The sequence below is a fragment of the Doryrhamphus excisus genome, chromosome 12, assembly GCF_030265055.1.
Source record: "Doryrhamphus excisus isolate RoL2022-K1 chromosome 12, RoL_Dexc_1.0, whole genome shotgun sequence".
NCBI classification, from domain to species: domain Eukaryota; kingdom Metazoa; phylum Chordata; class Actinopteri; order Syngnathiformes; family Syngnathidae; genus Doryrhamphus; species Doryrhamphus excisus.
This window is the reverse complement of record NC_080477.1, coordinates 10675912-10686510: the sequence shown is the minus strand read 5'-3', so window position 1 is coordinate 10686510 and position 10599 is coordinate 10675912. Positions and strand designations below refer to the sequence as shown.

The 10599-nt window shown below is 39.3% G+C and overlaps 1 protein-coding gene across 1 annotated transcript; it reads right to left on the bottom strand.

Moving 5' to 3' along the window:
* Positions 1-334: 334 nt before the first annotated feature.
* Positions 335-8704, bottom strand: fgf7 (fibroblast growth factor 7). Its single transcript, XM_058089182.1, has 4 exons — positions 8493-8704; positions 6885-7456; positions 835-941; positions 335-753 (listed from the first exon to the last, which is right to left on the bottom strand). The coding sequence occupies exons 2-4, from the start codon at positions 7168-7170 to the stop codon at positions 538-540; spliced, it is 609 nt and encodes a 202-aa protein (XP_057945165.1). The 5' UTR covers positions 7171-7456; positions 8493-8704; the 3' UTR covers positions 335-537.
* Between the last annotated feature and the right edge of the window lie 1895 nt (positions 8705-10599).

The following is a 10599-nucleotide window of genomic DNA, read 5'->3' as shown; positions in this document are numbered from 1 at the left end:
ACTCTGCCTCATGTTAAATGAGTTTTTTGTATTCACGGTTTGTGTTGTTCAGACAGACCCCCCCCCCCCCCCCCAACCCCATCTAGTACATTCTCTTTGTAAATTATATGGTCCTTAGGGAGTGTCATTGTAACAATACACACAGGAAGCTATTTTATAAAGAAATATAACATTTAATTAAAATAACAATAACATTGAATAGTGGCATATATAAAATGCTGTCCTTTCCCTTCTTACCCATACTGTACACTATATGGACCAATGTTGGGACACCTGGCCATTACAATCACTGGAAGCGAATTCGGAAGGAAGCATGGAAGACTTTATCCAAACTTCCACATCCACCGAAAATGATTCCATTCCAAATCCTGATTGATTAAATAAAAGGTGTGTCCCGAGTTTGTCCATATTGTGTATGATAATAACTTACACAATATACATCTTGAGAAGAGTGGAGTGTGGTTGGTGATACTGTATATTTAATTGTCCATTAACATATTTGGTAACAGAATTCATACAAATAGTGAGTCCTCTGTCTCAGTCCGTCCGTCTCTCCTCCTCCTTGCATTTCATCGGGATGAAGTGCGATGCTACATGCTCCCTCCTCGTCTTCTTCCCTCGCATTGGCCGTCCTTTCTGAGACAGCGCTATGAACATTTCTTTGCCATTTTTAGTCCACTTCGTAGAGGAATATGCATTGAAGTAGTTTTCTAGGAAAACCTCCTTAAAGTTGCAGTTGTCGTTGTAGATCCTCTGTAAAGGGGTCATATAAGAATGTCAGGTTAAGTTCAGGCCCTTGCTGTTGTCATCATGTTTTCAACATTGAAGAATTACCTTGCCTTGCAGCTGTCCAGCCTTGTTCATGGAGATGTAATGCTGACTTTTTACGCCTTTAATAGCCAGTATACCCCCTTCAGACACTGTTCTGATCTCTAGGATGCCTATCAAGCAGTATGAAAACAGACAGAGGACAGACTAGGTCAAATGTTTTAGATATCCAGCCTTCATTCCAAAAAAAAACATTCCACACTCATCATTTGTCTTCATTAGGAGAATAAGATGGTAGTTCCTGTCTGGCTTCATTCAAACTTGCTAGTTGACCTGCTTGGCCTGCTTGACACAAGCCACAACCTCCAGTATATCCCATAGCACATATGGGAGACAGATTAAGGCTCATTCCCACAGGGACTGACAAAACTACGTCCTTACGCCTTATTCAAGGCCCGCTATTTAAAAATGTATGTGCATGCAGGTATTCATTGTCAAGTCATCCAAGCAACTAATAGTTACTGGCTGTGTATTTGTATGCAGTGCAGTGCATGCAGTGCAACATGTACTATGAATCAACTTTTAATGTATTCTGTGCAATCTAACAATGTTTATTATTGTAGTTTGAGATTGTGTTAAACTGCAGTGTATCATACTGAGAATTAATGCTAATTTTTTTAGCTTCAGGAAAGGGCTACAACGACAGGAATAAACATATTTCTCAACTAATACTTCTCTGACATTGACAGTCAGTCCGTAACGTCATTATCAGCACTATTGCATTGTCGCCACTGTTTTCCATCCATTCATTTATTTATTATTTTGTGTTAGGTCTGTCTGCAAACGTAGCTTGTATTTACAACTCCATACAGTAGATGGCATCATAACGCTCCCCCTTAACACACTTCACATGGTGTGAGGGAATAAGAAGCTGCAGCAGGAAGGATCAGCATTGCAATATTTCTGACCTGATGTATTCTGACCTCTTTAGATTGTGTTTTTCAAAATCTAGCAATTTTTATTGATCACTTTTGGAGAAAAAAAAAACCCACCCTGCTTTGTATCCCTCCAACCCATCTAAAAGTACTCACAGGTGGCTCTGTATTGCTTGTGCACTGACAAAAGAAAGTTAATTTGTATTTGTAAACATACTATATGCGTTGGTTTTAATGTTAATTGGTCACATTTTTTTTCTCCCAAAGCATCCATAAAAGTTACATGCACATGAGTAATGGCCAGTTATGCAAATTTGATGTCTACTGCCTCTGTTTTTTATTTGTATGCCTAATGTAAGAACGAATTGATTATCATTAATTTACTTGATTAAGCCAATATGTTGACTAATCGGTCCAGTTTAAAAGGCAATGCATACTAAGTAATGCACTTTTACAGCAAACCCTTAGTAAAATAATGACATTTACTATAGTGGTGTACATATAACAGAAGGCAAATCAATAACATATCTGAAAATAAATGTAGAAATGTTTGCACCTGACAGCTGGAAGAGAGGGACAACCTCTATTAGAAATTTCCAGACTGACACTGAGCATGCAGTGTGTTGATCTCACTAGCTAGATCACAAACAGATGACTCCCAAAGTCTCCCAATCATGGAATGTTGTTTATGCGCAGCACTCTGACTGACTATAACTGCCCCTTCAGTGCATGCTGGGAGTTAGTCATCCCTGCTTTGTTATTGTTCAGGCACTCCCAAAGTACTAGTAGTTGTAGCGTGTTTACACATTTTATTTATTTTATTCTTCCGTAATTGGTGCAAACGATTGATGTTACTGAATGATTGCTTTCAGAGATGCTATTTATAATACGTGTACAGTATTTGAGTTTGCGTCATGCTTTTAATAGCATGTTCCAATAACACTGTATTTTAATAGTTGTCTGTCTCTTATACATGTCGCCACATGCATACATTTTGAATGCATACGTACAAGATGGTAAGAGAGATAATCTTCATTCATTTTCTAGTTTCTAGCAGCCCTCTCTTCCAGGAAAAAAATAGTCAGAGCCACTAAACATTACACTTATAAACCCTGTAAAAAACAGACGTGCAGCGTGTTGGCCAATCTGAAATCATTTAAACATTGAACTCAGATTTTTGCAAATCAATGTTGTTTGCTCAATAGCGTTTACACCTGTGCTGAATTGTCATCAATGACTATTCTGTTTGTCCTGTCCTTGACTGTCTTTGCAGTGATTCTTTTATTTTTTTAATAATTTATTGTTTTTTTTTAAATCGCGAGAACAGATGCTCTGATATTTTTATGAATAATGTTTTGCAAGGATGCACAGTGGAAAGGTGGTTAGTGTGCAGGCCACCCAGGTAGGAGACTCATGTTCGATTCCCCGCTCAGGCATCTATGTGTGGAGTTTGCATGTTCTCCTCGTGCATGGGTGGGTTTTCTCCGGGTACTCCCACATTCCAAAAACATGCTAGGTTAATTGGTTACTCCAAATTGTCCATAGGTATGAATGTGAGTGTGAATGGTTGTTTGTCGATATGTGATTGGCTGGCGACCAGTCCCAGGGTGTACCCCGCCTATTGCCCAAAGACAGCTGGGATAGGCTCCAGTACCCCCCGCGACCCTCGTGAGGAAAAGCGGCAGAAAATGTGTCTATATGTGCCCTGTGATTGGCTGGCGACCAGTCCAGGGTGTACCTCGCCTCTCGCCCAGCTGGGATAAGCGGTATAGAAAATGGATGGATGGATTTCTTGCGATTTTAATTGCATGCGAACCAGCATTTTAGATGCATTCACTGACTTACAGCAAGTCGGATATTTGACTTTTCTGAAAATTTTCATCCATTTTCGTCTTACAAAAAACATTGCGCTTAGCCAAGGGAGCCGAAACAAGGAGGCTGAATAGCTGCATGCCGATCCAGAGCCAAGGGTTGCCGACCCTTGTCTAGATGATTGTTTTTTTTTAGTTTCAAAGTATACAGTACTCTTTACTTGTATGAGTAATTTCTAAAAATACCTTTTTATATAGTTGCACCTGATACCAGGCTGCGTGTGCAGCAATCCTGCTACGGCCCCCTCAAAACTATAAAACACATAACGTCCATGTTTTTCATTTGTCCTCTTGTGGTTTACTTTGTTCTTAATCAACCTGGCAACAGTTTGTCTGCCTTTTTTATTGCAATCACTATCGAATTGGCTGCAAACTCAAATGAAGCACTGCCCATGAAGTTAGACTTGAATGTTCATGTGTTGACGATTACTTTTTACAAGTTTGTTCAAAGTAAAACCAGCTGCCATCTTATTTGTCCCACCACTTTGTTTGTTTTTTTGGATTACAGAGTCAAAAATAAATTATCCTGGAAACTGCTGCAATACCTGATATATACCAGAGTGTGCACATGATATTTGTAAAAAATAATAATAACCATAATTCATTATTGCTACAAGATCTTTTTCTTTGAATCCCAATGGGACTTGGCACCTAAGATAACAGTAGGCTTTCTCAGAAATGCCAAAAAACACACACCAAAGGCATGCTTACAGTTCAGGATGTAGAAATCCAAAACAATTGTAGTTTCAGTTTCACATTGTGGTTACTTGTGTTTTTGTACAAAACAATGCATTTGCCATACTTACAAATGATATAGAAATTTGTGAACTGATCATCAAATTAAAGGCTTATGTGCTAGATACAGTCTGTCTTCTTTGCGTGCAATTGTTAGCCACAAGAGGCTGCATCATTGTTTCTCTCTTGGTTGCCAACCATTGCACAAACATCTTTCCCACCATCCTCTTTGAGGCTTTGTCATACCATACCAACATTCCAGCGAGAACATCCTCAGCGTGACAGAAACTCCCGTTAACGCCTGAAAATATGAATTTTTCCGAACACTTCACTCAACAGCAACCGTTTTCAAATGTGAGCAACAGAATTTCCCGTTTCTGTTCTATCAGCATTATTAACTGATGATAGCTACAATTTTTTTTAAATATATGTAATTCCACTTTAGACACGCTACCAAAGCACTGTCTGTGTCATGTAGAAATAATCAGGTCATTTCAGTTCAGCGTTGGTGCCCATTACTTTTTTCCTCTCTGAATATTGGAGCAGGGTCTCACCTGGCCCCCAATTGGGGCCCTCAACAGAATTTGAATATTTTATTTGGAGCCCCATGAAGCCTATTGAGCCAGTGCAGCATTGACAGTGTTTCAGTACCAAAAAACTCGTCAATTAATTTACACAACCAGGAAATTCATTCATTCATTCATTTTCTACCGCTTTTCCTCACGAGGGTTGCGGGGGGCTGGTGCTGGAGCCTATCCCAGCTGTCTTTGGGCGAGAGGCGGGGTACACCCTGGACTGGTCGCCAGCCAATCACAGGGCACATATAGACAAACAACCATTCATACTCACATTCATACCTATGGACAATTTGGAGTCGGCAATTAACCTAGCATGTTTTTGGAATGTGGGAATACCTGGAGAAATCCCACGCACACACAGGAAGTACATGCACGAATCGAGCCCAGATCTCCTGATTGTGTGCTAAGTGCTCGGTAACTCTTATGAGCTATTAATATAAATAACTTTAGTAATATCAAGCATTAAAATGAACAAACTGAAGAAACTGAAGTGGTCTAATAATTTTTTCCATGACTGTATTCTCTTGTTCCGCCGTGTACTGTCGGTCATTGTAGCAAAGACCACAGTGTCAGATTACTCGTCTCTTTTTTCTTTCCTGCCTCGTGATGACTCACCGCGGTGATGCATATCATTCGCCGAGAACACTGCAACTTGTGCAAAAATGGGTTCCCCCATGCCTTGCGGGGCCCAACACGTGTGTGCTGCATGAAGGGACGAGCAGCTCTGTGTTTGAGGGAGAGTAAATAAAGCAGAACGAATGTGCAAGGTCACACATGCTTGTCACCCAGCCGCTCAGTTAACTTCATTACAGACTTGTTATGGTTTTGACAGGCCTCCTTTTGCCACCTGCTTTGTTTTACGGCTGTCACTCCGGCTGCGCTAAAAGAGACACAACGCATTATCGCTGTTATTCAGCGACACTTTGCTGGCACCTTGACAGGCTACATAATCTTTACAACTAATCCTGCATGGCAGATATAAACAGTGCAGACTTTTAAACTCATCTCTTCCTTTCATCTTGACCAACACTTATTGAATGTGAGGACTATAAATCTGCTTCACACTGCGCAGTACATCATAGTACATCAGATACCATGTATGCAAATATTCCCACAAGGCGTTGTGAGCAGTATAGGAATGATATGAAAACAGTCATAGTTGATCTAGAGCAGGGGTCTCAAACACACGGCCCGCGGGCCAAATGTGGCCCGCAGGAAACTGGTTTGAGGCCCCCGCCTTGATATGAAAGTTTAATGTTAGTTTGATATGTATGTTGTATGGTATCATGTACCCAGAAAAAATGATTACGTTTGATTAACGTTCATGTTAAAGGTTAAATAACTGTTAATAGTTATCCTCCCTATTCGTGTGGAAGTGGTAATTTTTTGGCTATTTAAGTTTAAAGGAAATAACTTGAAGGCTACCGTTTAGGTCGCTAGCACTCTAGTTTGCGAGTTAGCATGTGTCTCAAGACCCTGCAGTTGCGCAATATGTTGTAAATAAAAAGAGTATAAATGTGACTATAGTCGTGTTTTGTCATGTCTACCGGTCTCTAATAATGCTTTGTTAATTTTAATCTGAAAAAAATAATTTGTCTACCCACCAACTATATGTGGTTTCTTAAGTTTTTAGTATTTGCTGTTTTATTGTTATTATTATATTTATTTATTTATTTATTACTGATGCTTTATTCTTGATTTGTTTATTTATTTTTCATTTTATTTTGTGTAGAAAAATAAAAAGTAAGATATTTGAGAACAGTGGAATGTTTTATCAGAGCTTTTCTTGTCGAAAATCGAAACCAAAGCAAAGTTTATTCATTTTTCTGTTTTTAATAAATGCATTTTTTATTTTTTTTTGGAAAACCTGAGTCTCGCCCAGACCCTAGCTCCAGTGCCCCCCAAGTAAATTGAGTTTTATACCCCTGATCTAGAGTTAGTAAGTGCACAGTAGCCTTCATGTATAAGCAGGAGCTCACATAAACAGTCATCCTTACTGTAACAGTTGGTCGGGTCTTGAGTCCCATTGATGTTGCCGTCATCATCAATTGTCAGGAACCACTGGGTGCGGCTAAACAGCTGTCGGATCCGTACATCACCTCCCTCCATATAGTCATAATTCCTGGTGTGACGCTCGTGTCTAGAACAGTTCATGATGGCAGCAAGTTGCGCCGGGGTGCAGTCGCTGTAGACCACACACACACTGCTGAACAGGAAGATGGCATGCAGGTAGAGTCCCGAGAAAACATTTGGAAGGTTCCATGTCAGCATCCATTTGTGCATTATAATACAATGCAGTCGGGATCAATGAACAACATACTGAAATGGGAGAAGAGATTGGTGCGGTATCCCTCAGACCAAGCGAACTCCCTGAACCCTCCAGTCATTCCAGTTAAACTTTGGGGTCACTGTTCTTGCAGCATGGAGTCCTAGCGGGACGTTGACTCAGGAGGAAACGCTTCTGAAGGGTGATGAAGTTGAGGTTGGAGAACAGTCTTTTTATCTGATGGTTCTTCCTAGTCTTGAGTGAAGCTACACATTGTCTTCTCCATCTTCCTGAGACCACAGTCTGTCAATGGGCATAATAGCGCATGTCAGGAAATGTTATGAAAACTTGTCCATTATCCACTATGTTGGATTTTGTATCATTCTTCACTATAAATACACACAGTTTGCTGGGGTGTCCGATGTTCCCACTCTTCTTTTGTTGTTTTGTTCTTATGTAAGATTCTGTGATTATATGTGTGGAAAAAATCACTTATTGAATTGGTAACTGCTATGGCGTGGAGAAGGGGTAGGATTTAATAACCTTTGCTTCTTCCTGCTCCTTTTCAGACATGTGTAGTCATGAGGTGTTGTATGTGTTTATGTATATGTATGTATATATGTGTGTATGTATATGTATATATATACATATATACAGTAAACCTCGGATATATCGGATTCAATTGTTCCCACTGGTTTTGTCCGATATAAGCGAAATCCGTTATATGCGTAGACCGGAAAATGTCAGTTTTACGCATATACCAGATTTATATCCGGTATATGCGTGAATCGGATTTTATCCGTTATAAAAAGGCACTTCCTTGACTATGTTTCCAATGTACCTGGACGCGCAGGCAACGCTGCAAATGACGTCGTATAGCGGCCTGTCACGATTCGGCGAATCGGAGCGCCACGATGCGGCCATCCGATATATGCGAGGGAAATTTAATGGAAATGCATTGGAACGGGACTGGAGATTTTGTCCGAAATAGGCGAAATCCGTTATAAAAAATCCGATATATGCAATGAATTTTTATTGGAAATGCATTACAGAAAAATTGGTTCTTTTTTATCTGTCCGTTGTGAGCGAATTTCTGATATATCGGAGTCCGATATATCCAAGGTTTATATATAGATATTGTATAAGTGTATTGTATTGTAAGTGTATATGTGAGAAAGAATAATGTAACATAGCATGCATGTCTGAAATAAATTAAGAAAAGAAAGAAAGAGTTTGGATGATATTTGATTTGTTTACACGTGTGCGAAAAAATCACATCACTGTTTTGCAGACACATGCTTTCAAATCAAGAAACAAAGTATAAAATGAAATGACTTACATGCGATGCAGGACTTGCCGGTGATATGTTTCCATTTGAAATTGAAATTTGAATTAAAACACCAAAAAAACAAGCCCAGCAATGCAGTCCAAACAGATGAGAGCTTCACTTCCCATGAATGTCTGTCTGCTTCTGGCACAGAGACTCATGTGCACCCTCCACTGTCGCTTAAATAAATGCCTCCCGCTGACCTCACTTGAGAGCAATTAGATCCCAACCACTCAGTTGTCCCTGGCTGAGATGTGGTGGAGAAACACCCTCTGTTTGCTTCTGGCTGTCTCTCACACTCAAGACATGAGAGGGAGCTATAAACTCCTAGACGTGTGCACCCGAGTGTGTTGCCTTGCACACTCTGTTGGAGACTCACTATAACCTCTGCTTTTTCCCGAGAAGCATGCCAGGGACTTCCTTATATGCAGCATGATAAAACGTCAGGGGACATCTTAAGATGCCACAATTAGTGTTTTTTTTTTTTATGTACCAAATCTGACAAAAACGCTTCAAAGACTAGCACCAACTTTCTTTCTTATTGTGTGTTTTATTGGGAAGCAATATGTTATGGCTGGCAGGTATCCATCCAAGGGGAGAAAACAGAAGATGTAACCGCTCGGAGGTAGTCATTTAAGCGTCAAGGGTTGTACACGCCTTCGCTTTTCGTGTTTGTATTTAAAATCACAATTTATTACCTTACATACCTGGCATTTCCTACTTCAAAAGTTTATATGGGCCCTGAATGGTGTGCTCCCCCTGGGGAGGTCAGGGCTGCCGGCCTGAGAGAGTTGTGCTTCTGTCTCCTTCTCATCTTTAACTAATAGTCGTAAAGATCTGATCTATTAGGTGTCACTCCGGTTGGTTTGTTTGCCCCTTGAATCACCTCTGTGACAGTTCTTGCTTTGGTGTGCACATTTGGACATTTCAATTAATAGACTGTGATTCTAGCATTGATGTTTATTTAAACATTTGCTTTGATGTGAGGTTTTATAGGACAGTTTTGTTGATTTTTTTCCCGTTTCTGCCACCAATATGGGGTCCTGGGAAGGTAGCACCTCACTAGATTCCTCGAGGCTCTCATGGGAGGGGCCAAGTGGTTCAAAGGCTCTGTTCATCCTACGTGGTTTAAACATATGTGGGTGATTGTTGGTAAAAGAGTGAATATATATATAATATAATATACTAAGTTCTATGTGAAGTATTTCCATAATGCCTCATATTAACTCATCTCGTTTCATATTATCTACATACTGTATTGTATATAACTCTGGGAAAAACTGTTGATTTTGTTAATACTTGGGTTGTTTATATTGTTTATTTTTCTATATTGTGTATTTTTGTACTGCTTAACTGATTCTGTACTCTTGCTCCTGTGCAATGCAAATTTCCCCACTGAGGGACGAATAAAGGCATATCTTATCTTATCTTATCTTATGTGCAGTGATAATGAGATTTAATTGGTCATACTGAACACCACATTCATGAAACTGATCATTTTCAAAGTGCTTATTTGTTGTTATATACCATTGTCAAAGACCATGGTTGAACATTAGCCGTAATTTTCAGGTCAGGGAATTGGACCCAGCCTGTCTCTCTGTGTTAATGTGAGCTATAATTTCTTATAATTTGTAAGACCGAGTGTCACTTTGATGGGCAATAGTTTAAGTATAGGCTAAAAGATCATTCACACGAGAACATATAATAATGGGAAAACTGTTTGTGTATATAACAACAGGGCTTTTGGAGAACTTTTGAAAACCAGTATAATGGTGCAATTTAAAAATAATAAATAAATAGGAAACTGGTCAGAATAACGTGAGGAATTGCTAATGATCTAAAAATAAAAGGTCCATTAAAATGATTAATAAACAAACAATTAAAGTGAATCAACCATTAGAAAGAAAGAATATGCTATTCTCAACACAGAGGTTTTGAGTTTGAATCCACACAGAAAATGATGTAAAAAGATGGCAATTTCCATGATAATATACTGTACACTCAAAAGTTACAGAAATGTATTTTTTCCATTTGTAGTCCTTTTGTACCAAGTTAAAAATCAACAAACTTTTGGAAACTCAAATTGCTGCAGAACATGCTAATAACTACAATAATATTT